The following is a 20,457-nucleotide window of genomic DNA, read 5'->3' as shown; positions in this document are numbered from 1 at the left end:
GATCTCTTGACCTCGTGATCTGCCCCCCTCAGCCTCCCAAAGTGCTGTATTACAGGGATGAGCCACCGTGCCCGGCTACTTTTTGTATTAAGAGACGGGGTTTCACCATGTTGGCCAAGCTGGTCTTGAACTCCTGACCTCAAGTGATCCGCATGCCTCAGCCTCCCAAAGTGTTGGAATTACAGGCGTGAGCCACCATGCCCGGTCACATTTTATCTTCTTCCTAATAGGAGCAAAATAGTATTTATGTGGGATTCCACTGGTTTAAATTCTATTTAAATGAGAACAAAAAGTACTTAATTCCACATCTAGCAATACAGTTGGCATCCATTAAAGTTTATTGAATTAAAGAATAAATTGGACAGTCATTTAACTTCTTTGAGACTGTTCCCTTAACAGTAAAATAAAATTATTACTACTTGCTCCACCTCCCACACAAGATTGCTCTCAGGAACAAATGATAGTATGTTTACGCAAGTGCTTTAAAAACTGTAAAAGCACTTTACTACTTTCGAGTGGAATTTGTATGTTGATTTAATGTCATTCCTACAGCCGATTTTTATTACTATCAATTCGTTAAATTTAGCATTCCTATTAAAACCCACTACTAATGTGCAGAATTGTTTTATTTATCTATAATGAGGTTGTTTTAGACTATTCCTAATTTTGTCTGGTTGCAGGGCTGTGGTGCCATATAGTAGTGATTATGACAAACCCATACTTTCAGGAAAAACATTCATTTTTCTCCACTCCTGGTTTCTATCGCCAAGAAATGTCTGGCAGAAGCAGCACAAATCACTGACTCCAATCTAGCACCTTAAGGTAAGAAGTGATCAAAGACCCCCAATACAGCTATCCCAAATTAAATCCACTTTGACCAACGACAATCTCCAGTGAAGACACGGAGGAGGATCGGGCTGGAAAAGCAGAGGACGAGGAACCCGAGGGGCCCTCCCCTCTCTCTCCCTCCCCCAACCCAACTCCCCGCCGGGAGCTTCGCGGGTTGGCGCCGGGGTCCGGGGCGCAGGACGGTTGCGGGTCCCGGAGCGGGCGGCCACGACCCCCGCAGCCAGTTGGGGTCAGCGAGCGCCGCGGCCGTTGGGGACTCCAGCTCCCAGCAGGCACCGCTTCTGCGGCCGACGCGCGTGGCGGCGGTGCCCGCTGGGACTCGTAGTGCGGTCCGGGTAGGAGAGAGCGGGGAGCCACCCCGGATCCATCTACGCACGTTTCGGAAACCGGGCCCGGAGGGGACCACGCCCGCTCACCCGTGCCCGGCGTCCCTCGGAGCTGGGGTGAGAGAAGCCGGGCCGGCCGCGGCGGGAAGAGACCCCAAGCGGCCGCGCACGTGGGGGGTGGTTAGCGCGTAGGAACCCGGAAGCCCCTTGCACCGCCCACCGCCGCGGTGACGGGTTAACGCTCCTCCTGGTGGAGGCGGGGGAGGGCGGGGCGGAAGGTGGGGCCGCCTCAGCCGACACCCCCGAGGACCGCCCGCGTGCCGCCCTCCCCTCCCCCACGGACGCGACGCAGCGCGAGCTCCGCTTCCCCGGCCGCGGCGCCTGCGCAGAAGCCCCGCCCCTTCGCCCCAGCCCCACCCCCACAACGCAGCCTCCGCCGCCGCCACCTCTCCCTTCCTCTCTGCTCTTTCCTGCTGTTTTCTCTTCCCTCCTCCCCCTGGCCTCCGCGTCTCCTCCTCCTTCGGCGCTGACGCTCGCGTAGGGCCCTGGCGTCAGACGCGCGGGGGCGGGGCGAGTGCGGCGGGGGGTATAAGTACAGGGTGCAGGAGGCGGTGCTTCCCCTTCTCCCCGGCGGTTAGTGCTGAGAGTGCGGAGTGTGTGCTCCGGGCTCGGAACACACATTTATTATTAAAAAATCCAAAAAAAATCTAAAAAAATCTTTTAAAAAACCCCAAAAAAATTTACAAAAAATCCGCGTCTCCCCCGCCGGAGACTTTTATTTTTTTTTCTTCCTCTTTTATAAAATAACCCGGTGAAGCAGCCGAGACCGACCCGCCCGCCCGCGGCCCCGCAGCAGCTCCAAGAAGGAACCAAGAGACCGAGGCCTTCCCGCTGCCCGGACCCGACACCGCCACCCTCCCTCCCCGCCGGCAGCCGGCAGCCAGCGGCAGTGGATCGACCCCGTTCTGCGGCCGTTGAGTAGTTTTCAATTCCGGTTGATTTTTGTCCCTCTGCGCTTGCTCCCGCTCCCCTCCCCCCGGCTCCGGCCCCCAGCCCCGGCACTCGCTCTCCTCCTCTCACGGAAAGGTCGCGGCCTGTGGCCCTGCGGGCAGCCGTGCCGAGATGAACCCCAGCGCCCCCAGCTACCCCATGGCCTCGCTCTACGTGGGGGACCTCCACCCCGACGTGACCGAGGCGATGCTCTACGAGAAGTTCAGCCCGGCCGGGCCCATCCTCTCCATCCGGGTCTGCAGGGACATGATCACCCGCCGCTCCTTGGGCTACGCGTATGTGAACTTCCAGCAGCCGGCGGACGGTGAGCGCCGGGCTCCGCGGTCGGGCGGGCGGGCGGCCATGAGGCTCGGGCGGCGGCGGCGGGCGGGGTAGGCCGGCGGGCCCGGGGCGGGGGGCGGGAGGGCATGTCACCCCGCGACGGCCAGCGGGAAGGCGCCGGGGCCCCTGGAGTCACGTTCCCCGAACCGGCGGGGACTCGCGCTGCCGGCAGCCGCACGCCCGGCTACTTCCTCCTTTGCGACCATTTTCTCGGCCTCAGACGCTCTCAAACTTTAGGGTGATGACGCGCCGGGAGGGTGGGTAGATTCGGTTCCTCCGCCGCGCTCCCGCCGGTGGCCCCGGGATTCTGGGACGTTGAGCGCTGAGCTCCCTTCGTGGATAAGAGGTGGAGGCGCTCCCACCACCCGGAGCTCCTGCCGGCGCCCCAGCCTGGGGAGGAAGTGCAGTTCGGTGCTCAAAAAATACCACGTGTTGAACCCTGTAACCTCGCAGGCCCGAGGCCTGCTCCTGCTCCTGGCCCAGTCGCCTGGGGGAGCCACCAGGCCTTAGAATAAAGTTCCTGTGGCGATGTGTGGTGTGGTGGTGGTCCTCAGGCTTGTGAGTCCACTCCCCAGAACTCATCAGTGACTGATGGATCTAGAAATGGAATTTACTGGAGACGTGCATTTGGGGGTTTCCCCTAGATCAAGCATTTCTTTAACATTAAAAGGGCAGAGTGGGAGGAGGGGTTGTGGGAGCCGACCACTTTGAAGGCCAGTTTTCTCAGGCAACTTAGACCATGTTTAGTTAAATTTTACCTTAGATTCACAATACTGGTAGTTTTCGAGTATATTATATGTTACCTTCTGAAATAGTTCTTGTCGTTTTGAGGGGCTTTTCTTTATAAAATAGTCAATTTTGGCTATAAAATATTACTTTAATTCCAACTGGACCAGTCTTACCTGTAGCATGCAAGAACTTCAAGTTTCTCTTTTTTTTTTAAAAAAAGTGGCCCATGATACTTGTAGATCTTGGGAAATGACTGAGTACAAACCAACAGAGATTAAATTGAGCTTGAAATTTATGGGGGGGAAATGCAGCTAACTTTGTGCTTTTATTTGGAAGCTAAACAGTTAACAGAAATACAATTTTGTAAACAGATAATGTCTATGATGGTCTGTTGAGTTGCTAGGATTTGTCTTTAGATCAATTGGCTTTGAGAAGTCAGCTTCATTCCATTTTACAGCCCAATTTTGCCTTTTTCCCCCCTACAGGCTGGCCACTTGAATATGTGTCAAATAATAGAAATAAGAATTCATTTTTATTTTAGTAGAAAATGCCTTAAGGGTGGAATTTAAGCTTCTATTAACATTCATTCAGTAGAACTTAGGTTACTGATCAGCTCTTCACTGTGTAAAATTGATACTGATTTTGGAAGCGAATATTGAGTGACACAGAGCCAGAAGTTGTAAAACTGCACTGCAGGTTTCCTGCCCTTTTGCTCTGTAAGCAGTAACTCCAAATGTCACTTCATAACAGTTCTTGTCAACTTTAGGCAGGATGTATCAATGCGTGTCAGATGCGGGTAGATAACTTTGGGACAGGTTATCACAACCTAAGAGTTGGTAGAGAAAAGACGGGAATGAATTCTAGAGACCGTAAAATGGTAACTTGAAAGTGTTACTCTTTCTCAACTTGACGTTTTTAAATCCAAAAAACAGTTTTTACGTTTCTTGGGGTTCGAAGAGTTGAACTTCAGGTTGCCGTGGTTACAGTGTACAGTATATATTATCAGTCTGTACCAGTAAGACCAGTACCCTAACTACTGAAAAGAATATGGCAGTTTTCCATTTGTCTAGTTCTGTGTGTACAATTTGCCATCCAACTAATTCAGTGGATTTCTTGTTCTTATTTTTTTAAAACCTTATTGCTACATTGATAGGCAGAATAGCTTCTGAAAGTGACCAGTTTTCAATTTCATAGGAAGAGGTGACTCATTGAAAAATAGCTCAAGCAAAGTCAGCTAAAAAAAAAAAAACAACTAGGGAAGCTGAGTAGGTGTGGTCACTTGATAATGAGCTAACAGCTGATTATCACTATATTCTAGAAACTGGAACTTTCATTTATAAAAAAGGTGGCTGGAAAATTGGTCCTGTGAATAATTTTAAATTTACATTGGCATGGAATTTGTGGAAATGGTTTCAGGACTTAAAAGGGACTGTTTTTCCTCTCTTGGGGGACCAGTCTTTTCATTTAAGGATGTGTTATTTCATTTAGAGCCTTTAATGGTACAGGAATACATCCAATTCAATCCTTTATAGACCCTGAAATTAATTGTAGATTTTGAAATTTTCTAGCACTATTCAGAAATAACTAAATCAATTGTTAAGAAAATCAGCGATCTAAAGTGAAATTGATTTTATGTGTCAAGAAAGCGTTAATAGTGATTTCTGAATATTGCAGACCTGGTGTTTTTAAAATTCTGTGATTATGAAACCGAGTATGTCCAACTTCACATTAGCTTTTGAAAGCATGATTCAAATCTTGGTCTAGCCTTTCATTTTCTTAAATGGAAGTTGTGCCATGAATCACTGAAATCCTCCCTCCTCCCAATAATTAAGAAACTTTCATTTTTTAGGAAATGGACTGGTTTTCGTATAATATTGTTAGTCATTAGCAATGAAATGATCAATTTTAGCAAGTAGTTGGGAAGAAGTTAAACTATTTAAATCTGTAAACTACTTCCAGCTTGTAGATAAATCTATTGGGTAATGTCTTATACTATTAAATGGGTCATATGTGAAGGAATTTGGATTTTGTTAACTAGGGAAAAAAAGTACTTCTAGATTTAATGGCAATTAAGGCAAGAGATTGCTTCAGGAACTCATTAATTATTAGCAATATGGCATCCTTTTATATGTGAGAAATTTCGGGGGCTTCTGGTATTTGTCTTTGCTTTATACAATTTAGGTCCTACACTAGTGTGTGATACTTGAAAAGGTCTAGCCATCTTGAAGCTTAAAGAGGAAGTGTTCAACTGTGAGACCATGTGTCCACCCACTCCACTCACCATAGTTTATGTAAAGTAGCCAGCAAAAATAATATTGACTCTGAAAATGTCTTTCCTGCAGCGGAGCGTGCTTTGGACACCATGAATTTTGATGTTATAAAGGGCAAACCAGTACGCATCATGTGGTCTCAGCGTGATCCATCACTTCGCAAAAGTGGAGTAGGCAACATATTCATTAAAAATCTGGACAAATCCATTGATAATAAAGCACTGTATGATACATTTTCTGCTTTTGGTAACATCCTTTCATGTAAGGTAAGCCAAAAATGTCCGGTAAACATGTTTATATTGTTGAGCTACTTTTAGTTTAGTGCTTGAAATAGGAACTGTGCTGTAATGGATATCTTTATTTCACAAATATCCAGGTTAGATGGCTAACAGGTTGTTTCTCAACACTGAACAAATGTTAAATCAATAGCAAATAAAGAAAAATGGGTATACGTTTTTCCCTAGGTGGTTTGTGATGAAAATGGTTCCAAGGGCTATGGATTTGTACACTTTGAGACGCAGGAAGCAGCTGAACGAGCTATTGAAAAAATGAATGGAATGCTCCTAAATGATCGCAAAGTGTAAGTATAAATAACTAATCATATTTTGAATCTTATTTTTAATAATTCTAAATCATTCATTTTAAGTTAATATTTGTCAGGGAGAAGTTAGATACACGTAAGACAAAAGAATAAAAATAAAGATGAATAACAAGAAAATTGAATACAGTTGTACTGGAGTGAAAATAAGCTAATCTAGATTTTTATAATTGAAGTTTTTACACAATAAGTATAACATACAAATAACAGGTTTAGTATAATTAACATTCATGCCAAAAGGAAAACAGAAGATAGGTAAACAGAAATATGAAGCTTTTTCAAAATCAGTGCATTAGTGAAAAATGAGGAATTCAGACCTAATATAATTCTTGAGGTACTGGTTAAATTAGCCCATTTTATAGGTGAGGAAACTCAAAATAATTTGCTCTTAAGTACTGTAAAATGAGAGACATACGTTACTCACAAGTCTGGCCGCGGTGGCTCATGCCTGTAATCCTAGCACTTTGGGAGGCTGAGGCGTGCCCATCACCTGAGGTTGGGAGTTTGAGACCAGCCTGATCAACATGGAGAAACCCCATCTCTACTAAAAATACAAAATTAGCCGGGCGTGGTGGCACATGCCTGTAATCCTAGTTACTCGAGAGGCTGAGGCAGGAGAATCACTTAAACCCAGGAGGCGGAGGTTGCAGTGAACTGAGATTGCGCCATTGCACTCCAGCCTGGGTGACAAGATTGAAACTCTGTCTAAAAAAAAAAATTAGTACTCACAAATGCCTGTCACCAGTGCTTTAGGAGAAAAAAAAGCAAGCCCAACCCTGGCAGGATCCAGAAAAGAATGCTGTATTGCTGTTTGGAGTGAAAGTGATATAACTCTTTTGGAAATTTGTAACTGTCCTAAGAAGAAGTACACAAAGTGTCTTTCATAAAGTTTCAGCTTTACTGCAGTGTGCCTTTCTTCCCAGCCACTGGGAAGCTGAGGCAGGATGCTTGAGCCAAGACTGTAGTGTGCTGTGGTTGTGCCTATGAACAGTTATTACACTCTAGCCAGGGCAAAGTAACAAGACCTTGTCTCTTAAAAAAGTTGCAGCTTTATTTACAAAGCAGAAAGTGATGCCCACAATGAAATACACTCCCTTTGAGAACATTTATGAAACTAACAGCATAGTGAAGACCAACCATATTTTGTGGGGAGATAAGGCAATTATTTTTATTTTACTTTTTATTCCAAAGCTAGGTTAGAGATAAGGAGATTTAGATGACTAGGGTTAGATTATGGAAGATGGTTTTTCCTTCTGCTTTGCTGTGTATTACAATATGCTATGACTAACACGTGCTACCTTTTCTTCTTCAGTGATACTTATTCTTTTTATTTTTATTTTTTTGAAACATGGTCTTGCTCTCTTGCCCAGGCTGGAGTGCAGTGGTGCAACCTCTGCCTCCCGGGTTCTAGTGATTCTCGTACTTTAGCCTCCCAAGTAGCTGGGATTACAGGTGTACACCACCACACCCAACTAATTTTTGTATTTTTAGTAGAGACAGTTTCACCATGTTGGCCAGGCTGAACTTGAATTTCTGGGCTCCAGTGATTATGCCACCTTGGCCTCCCCAAGTGCTGGGATTACAGGTGTGAGCCACTGCCTAGCCCAGTGATCCTTGTTGTGAATTACTACTGTTACATTCAGGAAAAATTAAATTTTAGTGTCATTTTGTTGAAAATGCTGCAGTTATGTCAGGCTGTTGTATGTTAGAGTACAGGATTGGGAAGTTTAAATTTTTATTCTAGGAGATGGCAGAGAAAGCGCAACGGCCACTTTGAAATGACGATGAAAGCTTTTTAATTTGATAGAGGTCTTTTTATTGGCACGGTACACATGCACTTCCACTCATTTGTATTGATGGGAGTGATCCCTTTAACCCTGGGGTAGCTAGAGAAGTGTGTATTAAAAGTTTCCTTTTTTGTGATTGTAGTTAGAGGTTTATTCATGTATTTCATGGTGTCATATCTTAAATTATGGCCCCATTTCTCTTTTGTAGAGTGCTCTTTATTAGGGATTCTGAATATTCTCAGTAACAATAACAAAACCAACCATCAGGCTTAATTAATTTGAACTTTATAAAATAGTATCTAATGTTATAGTCCTTGTATATCTTAGATTTGTTGGACGATTTAAGTCTCGTAAAGAACGAGAAGCTGAACTTGGAGCTAGGGCAAAAGAATTCACCAATGTTTACATCAAGAATTTTGGAGAAGACATGGATGATGAGCGCCTTAAGGATCTCTTTGGCAAGTTTGGTAATGTGTCTTAATTAAATTTTTACACACAAAGTTCTGAATTAGTGCTCAATGTTAATTTTAGCTATTACTTTATACTAAAAAAGGCAATAAAATTAGACTTACGTGGTACTTTAAAATATTTGTGGTTATTAGAATTAAGCTGCTGGCCATCTATTACACATAAATAGAATTCTATCCAGGTTAAAGGTTAATAGCATTAGATTCGCACAGTAAGATATGACTAAGTAATTAGGACAGATTTTAAAATATTTTACATTAAGAGGCTGGAGATATATATATGTGTGTGTGCACGTGTGTGTGATTAGAGATCCCGTGTCGTCAGAAGCATACATTTGACACAGCCAGCTTACAGTGGAATGCAGTCTCATAGGACAATAAAGCTGGTCAGTTTAAGTAACATCATGTTTAAGCAGTTTAAAACAATGATTTTCAGCAATGAAGCCAAAAATCCAGATTTTCCAGTGATTCCTTGGGATTTAAAATACTTATTTCCTGCATTTAAAAATAACTTCGTAAAACTTGAAATTAATGAAGCACATACCAGCCTTAGTTTAGGTAGGGATGTAACAGAAAATAACTTTTAAGCGTACACGTGCAGATGATTTGCTTGACCCTGCCCTTTGCACTTTTTGTTGAACTTAGAGGTGGCTTGCTTTTTTTAGTATGTCAAATAATAAAGAATTTGGAAATATAATACTAAATCTAGTACTTTTTTTTTTTTTTTTGACTCTTGCTCTGTCACCCAGGCTGGAGAGCACAGTCGCGTGATCTTGGCTCACTGCAACCTCCACCTCCCAGGTTCAAGCAATTCTCCTATCTCCTCCTTGAGTAGCTGGGATTAAAGGTGTGCGCCACCATGCCCAGCTAATTTTTGTACTTTTAGTAGAGTCGGGGTTTCACCATGATGGCCAGGCTGGTCTCCAACTCCTGACCTCAAGTGATCCCAGCCACCTCGGCCTCCCAAAGTGCTGGGATTACAGATGTGAGCCACTGCGCCTGGCCAGGAAATGTAATAGCTTATTGCCATGCTAGCATATCACATTGAGCCCTCCACTAGAGCAAAAAACATACCATTTTGCACAAAGATAATATAAAATGTAGAAAGTGACATCATGTTTCACAGCTCAACCCCCAAATTGTTTTTAGCTACTGTCTTTTATATATTTCAACTATCGTGTTTCTTAATATCTTTTAATTAGAAGCTATTTGTAAAAGTTGATGTTGTTAACTACCTATCCCATGAGTAATGCTGCATAAGTTGACCACAAATATGTGAATATGTCGTATTTTCTTTGGCCTCAGGAGAGAGGCACATTCAGAAGAAAATCTGCCTTGGCCCATACGTCTTCTAAATTTTTGTAATCAAATGTGATTTTTAACCTTTTCTGCCCCACTTGCTTGAGAGATCACCTGCCTCAGTTACTTATCTCTCCCACTTTAGAGGGAGTTAGGGGAAAACATGTCTTCAGAAATAAATGCTTTCTCCTCCAGGTAATTCACCTGTGTCTTTAAAAAAAAATTTTTTTTCCTGTCTTTCAAATTCCTAAATCACCTGTGTCTTACCAAAGAGTCCAACCATGTATTCCCTCCACTCCCTATTGAAAGTCAGGTAGGCCAAGGCTTAATAAATACTTGAGTCTTAATTGATACAAAGAAAATCAAATTGGTCTGGCACAGTGGCTCATGCCTGTAACCCTAGCGTTTGGGGAGGTCAAGGAAGGAAGATCACTTGAAGCCACAAGTTTGAGACTAGCCTGGGCAACATGGCAAGACCCTCTCTCTACAAAAAGTAAGTTAGCCAAGCATGGTGGTATGTGGGCCAGTAGTTCCAGCTACTCGGTAAGTTGAGGCAGGCGGATCACTTGAGCCCAGGAGTTGAGGTTAAAGTGAGCTTATTCATTGTGCCACTACACTCCAGCCTGGGTGATGGAATGAGATACTATATAGAAAAGGGAAGGCTTCAAATTATTGGGTAAAAAACGCAACTCTGTTTTGTGCTAGAGCTGAGAATGAAACTTTCTACAGCCATTTAAAGTAAACCTCCTTAAATGGAAGGAGGAATCCTTCAGGGGAGGGAAGGTATTTACCTTCTTAATAATAAAGGGTCTTTCAAGGTGGGAGGGAGGAGTCAATTTATGGAGTTTTGAAATTTTATCTCATTTTTTTCGTGGCTTTGTCTTTGCATATTGAAATTTGAAATGTATAACATGAATATTGTATGGAATATTTTTGATTTATTTAAAAAAATTTTTTAGGGCCTGCCTTAAGTGTGAAAGTAATGACTGATGAAAGTGGAAAATCCAAAGGATTTGGATTTGTAAGCTTTGAAAGGCATGAAGATGCACAGAAAGTAAGTGGTCTGTATTCAGCAGGAAGAAGGGGGTGCAAAGTTGAGTTGCTCTTGTGTTGAAGTTTATGTGCATACTAATAGCTATTTTACATGTTCTTATATTTTCAGTTATTTGCATTTTATGCATTAGCTTTGAGAGTATAAATTGGTAACCTATGTTGTCCCAAAACCTTGAGATTTTGGGATGGGTTTGTCTTTAGCTTTTGTGACTTAACAAATTCGTCTTAACTGTTAAGGAAATGAACTATAAGTTGAAAGTTTTGTGATTTTTTTTTTTTTTGGAAGGCTGTGGATGAGATGAATGGAAAGGAGCTCAATGGAAAACAAATTTACGTTGGTCGAGCTCAGAAAAAGGTGGAACGGCAGACGGAACTTAAGCGCAAATTTGAACAGATGAAGCAAGATAGGATCACCAGATACCAGGTTCATTTTTAATTGAACAAGCAAAATAAGACAGGGATGAGGAAACCTATTTTATGTTGATTTCAGTTACTCCCAGGTAACTGGAGGGTTTGAGAGGGGAATAGGAGAAGAAACATGGGATAAAATAATAGGAGATGTAATTAGGTACCACCATGGTTTTCTTTTTCTATAGTTTTCTTTTCTTCTTTTTAGGGTGTTAATCTTTATGTGAAAAATCTTGATGATGGTATTGATGATGAACGTCTCCGGAAAGAGTTTTCTCCATTTGGTACAATCACTAGTGCAAAGGTAAGAAAACATATGGTGCAGTTTTTTTGAGGTTTGATTAAAATTCATACATGTAGATATATGTATATAAATTTTGCATTAATTATAGCCACTAGAGAGGTGTTTGCTTCGTTACTTCTAAAACTTATATTCACATTTGAAGTAGTTGTCGTAGCCTAAGGGTTAACTTGTAAATGGCAAGTGCTGAACTCTTTGCTAAGGTCGAATGATAATCCTCACATGATATGCAGTATTCCAACAATTAGTCATTTTACTAAAGCAATTTATTAGGGACTTATAATTGTTAGTATAGTTCTGATCTGTTTGTTCATGTCTACAATTCATTCTGGGTAGTCAAGCCCCAATTCCTTCCCCTGCCCCCTAGCAGTAAGAATAGAGATCATATTTTCTTTTACTTGAAATGAGAGATTAAGAAACACAACAGTAGTATTCTAGTACAGATTCTGAAATCTTGATTTAAGAAGTTTTCTTCTAGATGTTTTTGTCTAGTGTCCGTGGGCCAAGAGTCCCTCTATATGCAAAGTTTTGTGCATATGTAATTCTGCTGGGGTTGGGGAAGAGTGCATAGAAAAAATTACAACTCAACTGAACTGGAATGATGCTGTGGCTGATCTTTCTAGTCAGCTTTTCCTGGCAAGCCCGAGGAAGCTTCTGTGAGAGTGAGGAAATGTTAGGGGAAAGGTGTGTGAATACAAGTAAGATGGAAGTCCTATGGTTGTCTTGTGTTTCAGATTATGCTTTTTATGTAAGAGTACTTAGAGTATGATATAATTTATTCCTGAATGTTTTTGTCTTCAGTGTGTTCCCTGGATGTTGTTTAAATTGAGTGTTGTGCATCAGCATATTTTGAATGTATGAAGCATGCATGTTTTTCTGTTTCTTGAGACAGGATCTTACTGTGTTGCCCAGGTTGGAGTGCAGGGGCATGGCACAGTCACAGCTCACTGCAGCCTCAGCCTTTCCTGGGCTTATGCCAAGCTTGTCCAGCCTGCTGCTTGCAGGCCACATGCAGCCCAAGAGTGCTTTTAATGTGGCACAACGCAAATGCTTAAACTTAGGAGGGTTTATTTTTTATGTTTTTATTTTTTGCCTTTTTTAAAGATGAGTCTCACTCTCGCCTGAGCTGGAGTGCAGTGGTGCAATCTCGGCTCACTGCAGCCTCTGCCTCCCGGGTTCAAGTGATTCTCCTACCTCGGCCTCCCGAGAAGCTGGGATTACAGGCGTGCATACGCTCAGCTAATTTTTGGCATTTTGAGTAGAGATGGGATTTCACCGTGTTGGGCAAGCTGGTCTTCAACTCCTGACCTCAGGTGATCTCCTAAAGTGTTGGGCAGGCGCGAGCCACCGTGCCTGGCTGATTGTCTTTTTACTGATTGAGGGAACATTTGTTTTATTATTTTTTTGAGACGGAGTTTTGCTCTTTCACCCAGGCTGGAGTGAAGTGGCACGATCTCAGCTCGCTGCAACCTCCACCCCCTGGGTTCAGGCAGTTTTCCTGCCTCAGCTTCCTGAGTAGCTGGGATTATATGCACCTGCCACCATGCCTGGCTCATTTTTGTATTTTTAGTAAGGACGGGGTTTCTCCATGTTGGCCAGGCTGGTCCTGAACTCCTGACATCAGGTGATCCACCCGCCTTGGCCTCCCAAAGTGCTAGGATTACAGGCATGAGCCACCATGCCCGGCCGAACATTTGTTTTATATTGGAAATGTTTTCTTCGGATTTTCCACTTTATGGACTTCAGTTTGTGTGTGTGTGTGTGTGTGTGTGTGTGTGATCTTAGAAAGGCTTTCTATTTCTACATTTTACATTCAGACTCAGAATCTACCTGGCATTTAAGATTTTTCAATGTAATGTGAATAAGAGTTCTACATTTTTTCATTTGTCCCAGTGTATCATGTATTGAGTAGCCCAAAGTCCTTTTTCCCCAGTACTTTAAAATGTTAACTTTTAACACAATGAATTCCCATAATTGCTTGGGTATATTCCTGAACTCTTATTTTATTACCATTTGTTCCTGTGCCACTCGCATACTGTTAATTTAGTTTTATAGCACGCGTATATATATTGCTGGCCTAGCGAGTGGTTCTTTGCAAGTCTTCGTTTCTCATTTAAAAGGTCTTTGCAATCAATTTTAGAGGAACCTTCCTCTTGAGTGTTCTTTGTAGTGTAATATTTATGGATCCTCTGCTCTTGAATGTGAAAACTTTAAGATGTGGGTATTGTAAGATGCAACTACTTTTTTTCTCAAAGGCATAGTAAAGCATCTTGTCAGCTTGAATTGTTAGAGTAGTCACAATTTAATTGGGAAATGCTTCCAGTGGTGCCCAAAAGCCCATTTAGTAGACCTGGGATGTATTTATTTAGATAATTTTAATATTGAAGATACAATCAAATTCAGTATCTAAAATCTTTAAAAGTCTCTGTGCGGCCTTCACTTCTTTGGCTTGACTAGGGTAGTGCATATGTGTAGTTTGCCCTTAGTAACTTGGGTATTAAGGAAAAATTGTGAACTCAATGGGTGAATACAAGATTAAGCATTAATACGGTTTAGTTATTTGATTCGGTGATTTATCATTGTCTAAATTGTAATACTCTTTTTATGTGCCTCATTCTACCATTGCATTAACTTTTTTTTTTTCCTTTTAATAGGTTATGATGGAGGGTGGTCGCAGCAAAGGGTTTGGTTTTGTATGTTTCTCCTCCCCAGAAGAAGCCACTAAAGCAGTTACAGAAATGAACGGTAGAATTGTGGCCACAAAGCCATTGTATGTAGCTTTAGCTCAGCGCAAAGAAGAGCGCCAGGCTCACCTCACTAACCAGTATATGCAGAGAATGGCAAGTGTACGAGCTGTGCCCAACCCTGTAATCAACCCCTACCAGCCAGCACCTCCTTCAGGTTACTTCATGGCAGCTATCCCACAGGTAGGTTTTAGGAGGTAACCAGAACCATGAAGGATTTCATATTTGGTCATTTCTAGTGTTTTTTATGCCCCATGCCCCCCAAATGTGAAACATTAAGAAAGGTGAATTATGATTGAGTTGGAAAAAATGCTTGAGTGTGAAGGCCTGGTAAATGTTTTGAAAAAGTACGTATAATTTATTGCATTATTTGCTTTTTTCTTCAACTGATAAACTCATGTGCTTTTTTTTCCCTGCAGACTCAGAACCGTGCTGCATACTATCCTCCTAGCCAAATTGCTCAACTAAGACCAAGTCCTCGCTGGACTGCTCAGGGTGCCAGACCTCATCGTAAGTATTTTTTCTTTTAATTAAGGTTGGGGATTGAGTTTAAAAATACACATTGGGTAAAACAGCTCTTCTATATCAATGTTAGGTTAACTATTGCATTTCACGTAATTTGTGGTTATGGATGTTCATTTTTATAGCATTTAAAAACAGTGCTAAGATAGTAATGTCTACAGTGGTTTGATTTGCTTTTAAAAGAGTTTTGGGAATAGGTACAGCTCTTCTTTATTTATTTATTTATTTATTTATTTATTTTTGAGACAGAGTCTCGCTCTGTTGCCCCAGGCTGGAGTGCAGTGGCTCAATTTCGGCTCACTGCAACCTCCACCTCCCAGGTTCAAGCGATTCTCCCTGCCTCAGCCTCTGGAGTAGCTGGGATTACAGGTGCCCGCCACCACACCCAGCTAACTTAATGCATTATTAGTAGAGATGGGGTTTCACCATGTTGGCCAGGTTCGTCTCGAGCTCCTGATCTCAGGTCATCCGCCCACCTCAGCCTCCTAAAGTGTTCAGAGTACAGGCGTGAGCTGTGGTACCCAGCCAGTTTCGTATTTTATTAGGCCACAGTTTTAAAGGTCTCGTTCCATTTAATCATGTATGAGAATCAGAGTCGTGGCATTTTAAGTCTTGTCCTGTGGAACAGTACGTTATATTCCAAGAGCACTTAGAGTTTATTTTTTTAGACAGAGTCTCACTCTGTCTTCCAGGCTGGAGTGCAGTGGCATGATCTTGGTTTACTGCAGCTTTCATCTCCCGAGTTCAAGTGATCCTCCGGCCTCAGCCTCCCAAGTAGCTGGGACTACAGGCACACACCACCACACCCAGCTAATTTTTTAAATTTTTTGTAGAGACGGGATTTTGCCCTGTTGGCCCGGCTGGGAGCACTTAGAATTTTATCATGATTTTGTTCCAAGTATATTTATAAGTACTCATCCTGTATGAATTAATGTTTTTACTTACTGATGCTCTTGAGTCTGGGAAAATGGCAGATGTAAGACTCAGCTTTAAAAAGCTTTGTCACTTTTTAGTCTTTTATGCAAACCTCAGATCGAAGAAAATAGCATGAACACTTTTCAGTCAGTAAATTTTCCCAGTTAATGTATATTCAAATCTTTAAAATGCAGCATTCCAAAATATGCCCGGTGCTATCCGCCCAGCTGCTCCTAGACCACCATTTAGTACTATGAGACCAGCTTCTTCACAGGTTCCACGAGTCATGTCAACACAGCGTGTTGGTGAGTCTTAATCCTTCCTTTAAAAATTGATCACCAATTTGAAAGAGCAAGATAAAAATACAAAACGTTCTTATTTTTTAGCTAACACATCAACACAGACAATGGGTCCACGTCCTGCAGCTGCAGCTGCTGCAGCTACTCCTGCTGTCCGCACCGTTCCACAGTATAAATATGCTGCAGGAGTTCGCAATCCTCAGCAACATCTTAATGCACAGCCACAAGTTACAATGCAACAGGTATGGATTTAATGATTTCTTAATAAAAATCACATTTCTTGGGTGAAATCAAAGGTGTGAAGACAGCTGGGTACAGTGGCTCACACCTGTAACCCCAGCACTTTGGGAGGCTGAGGCAGGCAGACTGCTTGAGACCAGGAGTTTGGGACCAACCAGCCTGGGCAACATAGCAGGACCCTGTCTCCACAAAGAAAACTAGCTGGATGTGGTGGCACATGCCTGTAGTCCCAGCTACTAGGAAGGCTGAGGCAGGAGGATTGCTTGAGCCCAGGAGTTTGAGGCTGCAGCAAGCTGTAATCCCTGCTGGGTGACAGCAAGACTCTGTCTCAAAAGAAAAAATGTGAAGACACCTGCATGATAGATTTTTGAGAGTTTAGCCTATCTGGATCATCCTGCTAATGTGATAGTACGTAAGATGTGTTATGCTTCAGGAATTGGACAAGCAGCCGGAAATTCACATCCTAAATCACCATGCCTGGTCTAAAACAACTATTATAAGTAGCTATGGGCCGGGCGTGGTGGCTCACACCTATATGTAATCCCAGCACTTTAGGAGGCTGAGGCGGGTGGATCACTTGAGGTCAGGAGTTTGAGACCAGCCTGGCCAACAGGGTGAAACCCCAGCTCTAAAAATACAAAGATTAACTAGGCGTGGTGTGGCACATGCCTGTAATCCCAGCTACTGGGGAGGCTGAGGCAGGAAAGTTGCTTGAATCCGGGAGGCGGAGGTTGCAGTGCGCCAAGATTGCGCCATTGCACTCCAGCCTGGGCGAAAAAGCGAGACTCCATCTCAAAAATGTATATATTTATCTATAGTATATGATATATAATAACTACTTTGGCCTCTGATTCACTCACTCAACTTCTCCACCTCATGTTTCGATGGAAGTCTACCACTTCAGCAGATGTCCATTGATGACTGTATTTGCCTTTTTTTCTGTGCTTTAAACTTAAGTTCTCATTTTCTGTCTAGCCTGCTGTTCATGTACAAGGTCAGGAACCTTTGACTGCTTCCATGTTGGCATCTGCCCCTCCTCAAGAGCAAAAGCAAATGTTGGGTGAGTACTTTCGTCTCAACCTTGCCAGTTTAAAGAGACTAGAAAATATAGGAATCACTTAGGCACCGTTTGTACCTAAAATTGACAACTAGGGCAGGGGAATTGATCTGAATTGGCATGAATGATTATGATACACAGTTGGTCTGCCTAATTAAAACCACTGGAAAGCCAATAAGAAAATGTATTGTTAGTAATAAATAGGGTAGTAGGGCATTAGTCACCGTGGGCCCTCACTACATTTTTGAGATAAGGAATTTGGAAGCAAATGAGAAGAAAATTTGTGACTTTGCCTGAACACCGATTTGACAATCTAATGGTAACATTGCTTAATTGGCAAGCCGATAATGTCAAGAGTTAATTGCCTCGTGGCTGATTTTCTTAACTATGTTGTTCCCATGAAGACATAATGAAATTGTGGATTATGGTTTATTATATACGTAAGACAGAAGTATGGTTCTTAAACCCCAGTTTAATGTGGTAATTCAATGCAGTTAAAAACTTTTTTTTTATTGAAGGGAGTTTTTGAATGTTTCTGTTCCTAGGTGAACGGCTGTTTCCTCTTATTCAAGCCATGCACCCTACTCTTGCTGGTAAAATCACTGGCATGTTGTTGGAGATTGATAATTCAGAACTTCTTCATATGCTCGAGTCTCCTGAGTCACTCCGTTCTAAGGTGATTTAAATTTATTTACCATGTTGCCTCTTTACACAGTTATTACATGGCTTTTTATGGGGACTTAATTGTACAGAACACTTATGTTATATATAAGCCATGTACAATTGTAAAGTCTGCATAATAACCTGTGGCGCTATTATCCCCATTTTATAGATAGGGAAACTGAAACAGGCTGAGTAATTTGCCAAATGCCTACACAGCTCTTAAGTGGCAGAACCTGGCTTCAAATCCCATCAGCTCCAACAGTCATACTCTCAACTGCTGCTGCTTTCTCTAGTGGAGACAAATATTTTTCGAGCATGGGGAGGACAAGGAAAGAGAAGTGCAAGGGGGCGATTCATAATTCTAGAATAATGGTGTAATGGAACTCAAAATTGAATGTATATAGTTTAACGTAACAATTTATACTTTCATCTGAGGGAAGAAACTTATCTTTGTTGGGAATTGGTATGTTACCAATATGAAACTCTTTATTTCCTTTCCTGAACCAGTTTATCTGTTTGCACCTTTCTTAGGTTGATGAAGCTGTAGCTGTACTACAAGCCCACCAAGCTAAAGAGGCTGCCCAGAAAGCAGTTAACAGTGCCACCGGTGTTCCAACTGTTTAAAGTGAGCTTTTCCCTCTGGTTTATTGTTTTAAGCTTATTTTCTTCATCTTTTATTAAGTTTGTTGAGCATATTTTTGAAATGTACGTAGTAAAAGACCATTTTACAGGTCATTTAAATGTATTGCTAATTTTTCAAGGAAAAATAGAACTAACTATAGAGGAATTAAAGGAATTTTAGCCGTTAACTGTTGGATTCTTAAAGTCCCAGCACTTTCAGGGTTTTTTTTTTTTTTTTGAAATGGAGTTTCGCTCTGTCACCCAGGCTGGAGTGCAGTGGCGCGATCTCGGCTCACTGCAACCTCTGCCTCCTAGGTTCAAGCAATTCTCCTGCCTCAGCCTCCCAAGCAGCTGAGATTATAGGCCCATGCCACCATGCCCAGCTAAGTTTTGTATTTTTACTAGACTCGGGGTTTTGCCGTGTTGGCCAGGCTGGTCTGAAACGTCTGACCTCAAGTGATCTGCCCATCTCTGCCTCCCAAAGTCTTGAGATTACAAGGCGTGAGCCACTGCGCCCTGCCAGATTTTGTATAGTAATATATATTAAATGGCCTGTCACAGGTTGGCTTTCATAGTTACACCTTTCCTTTTCGGGTGATGTCCTTGGGTCTCTACTGCTGTCTTTCATTACTCCCAAGAAATTGAGTAGTGCAGCCGGGATCAGGACCAGGGATTGGTAAATCTTTTTTGTAAAGGGCCAGATAGGAAATATTTTGGGCTTTGAGGACCATGTTATCTCTGAAATGATCTTGTTCCAATGTTACCATGTCACGACAACCGTATACAGTATATATACCAATGAACAGTTATGGCTGTGTTCCAATAAAACTATAGATAAAAACAGGCAGCTACATTGGATTTGGCTAAGGGCTTTAATTTGCTACTGACAAGTGATAGTCCTGGTCTTAATTTATTTTTTTAACATTTACAGATTGATCAGGGACCACGAAAAGAAACTTGTGCTTCACCGAAGAAAAATATCTAAACATCGAAAAACTTAAATATTATGGAAAAAAAACATTGCAAAATATAAAATAAATAAAAAAAGGAAAGGAAACTTTGAACCTTATGTACCGAGCAAATGCCAGGTCTAGCAAACATAATGCTAGTCCTAGATTACTTATTGATTTAAAAACAAAAAAAAAAAACACAAAAAAATAGTAAAATATAAAAACAAATTAATGTTTTATAGACCCTGGGAAAAAGAATTTTCAGCAAAGTACAAAAATTTAAAGCATTCCTTTCTTTAATTTTGTAATTCTTTACTGTGGAATAGCTCAAAATGTCAGTTCTGTTTTAAATAACAGAATTGATAACTGAGCAAGGAAACGTAATTTGGATTATAAAATTCTTGCTTTAATAAAAATTCCTTAAACAGTGCACGGTTTTGCTTTTTTTCAAAGTCTTTATAATTGCCATGCATAAATAGGTAATATCTTAATGGTGCTGAGCTGACATAAGAATCTTTGAAAAATGTACTGTTAAGTTCAAGGGGTCTATTGGTTTTATGTAAAAGGCACAAGACAATTCCTGTAGTGCATTTTATGAGTTAAGGTTTCCATATGGATTATGATCTTAATATTTCATCTACAAGACTGACACCCATCAGCTTTTGAAGATAAACCAGTTTATGGGGTTTTTTTTTTGCGGGTAGAGGTGGGGTCTTCCTGTTTTGTCCAGGCTGGTCTTGAATTCCTGGGCTCAAGGTGTCCTCCTGCATGAGCCACCATGCCTGGCCTGCCAGTTTATGATTATATTGAGGTTTCTAGGCTATGAGATTATTAGCTTAAACTCTTACATCATATAAAACAATGACAGCTACTCTTGAAGAGGATGTAGATAAGATAAGCTTTGGTATGATTTTAATATTAAAGTGTTAAAAGTTATGATTAGTTTTAAACCTTATTTTTGTAAGGTCTTTAATTTGGTAGTTCATGATTGTGACTTAATTTTAGTGTAATACCCCAAGTACTTGTT

The 20,457-nt window shown here is 41.8% G+C and overlaps 2 protein-coding genes across 6 annotated transcripts; one reads left to right on the top strand and one right to left on the bottom strand.

The window, feature by feature from the left end:
- Nucleotides 1-878: 878 nt before the first annotated feature.
- On the bottom strand, nt 879-19,640 carry LOC112629869 (translation initiation factor IF-2-like). The gene is made up of 2 exons (XM_025393650.1): nt 19,617-19,640; nt 879-1,913 (listed from the first exon to the last, which is right to left on the bottom strand). Exon 2 carries the CDS (start codon nt 1,854-1,856, stop codon nt 1,218-1,220), a length of 639 nt encoding a protein of 212 aa, XP_025249435.1. The 5' UTR covers nt 1,857-1,913; nt 19,617-19,640; the 3' UTR covers nt 879-1,217.
- On the top strand, nt 1,141-19,860 carry PABPC1 (poly(A) binding protein cytoplasmic 1). Of its 5 annotated transcripts, XM_025393644.1 has the most exons (17): nt 1,141-1,184; nt 1,996-2,148; nt 2,262-2,490; nt 5,579-5,772; nt 5,971-6,086; nt 8,219-8,358; nt 10,617-10,711; nt 10,997-11,134; nt 11,327-11,422; nt 14,074-14,346; nt 14,583-14,673; nt 15,795-15,905; nt 15,987-16,141; nt 17,115-17,199; nt 17,742-17,872; nt 18,391-18,484; nt 19,412-19,860. In XM_025393644.1, the coding sequence occupies exons 3-16, from the start codon at nt 2,298-2,300 to the stop codon at nt 18,481-18,483; spliced, it is 1,911 nt and encodes a 636-aa protein (XP_025249429.1). In that variant the 5' UTR covers nt 1,141-1,184; nt 1,996-2,148; nt 2,262-2,297; the 3' UTR covers nt 18,484; nt 19,412-19,860. The 5 variants fall into 5 exon arrangements, with proteins under 5 accessions (XP_025249429.1, XP_025249433.1, XP_025249430.1 ...); XM_025393648.1 differs by lacking the exon at nt 1,141-1,184 and having other exon boundaries at nt 1,794-2,153; nt 2,429-2,490; XM_025393646.1 differs by lacking the exon at nt 1,141-1,184 and having other exon boundaries at nt 1,889-2,169; nt 5,579-5,676.
- Nucleotides 19,861-20,457: the final 597 nt, after the last annotated feature.

Source organism: Theropithecus gelada, chromosome 8, assembly GCF_003255815.1.
Source record: "Theropithecus gelada isolate Dixy chromosome 8, Tgel_1.0, whole genome shotgun sequence".
Taxonomy (NCBI): Eukaryota; Metazoa; Chordata; class Mammalia; order Primates; family Cercopithecidae; genus Theropithecus; species Theropithecus gelada.
Note: the sequence above shows the minus strand (reverse complement) of the source record. Positions and strands in the feature narration are given on the sequence as shown.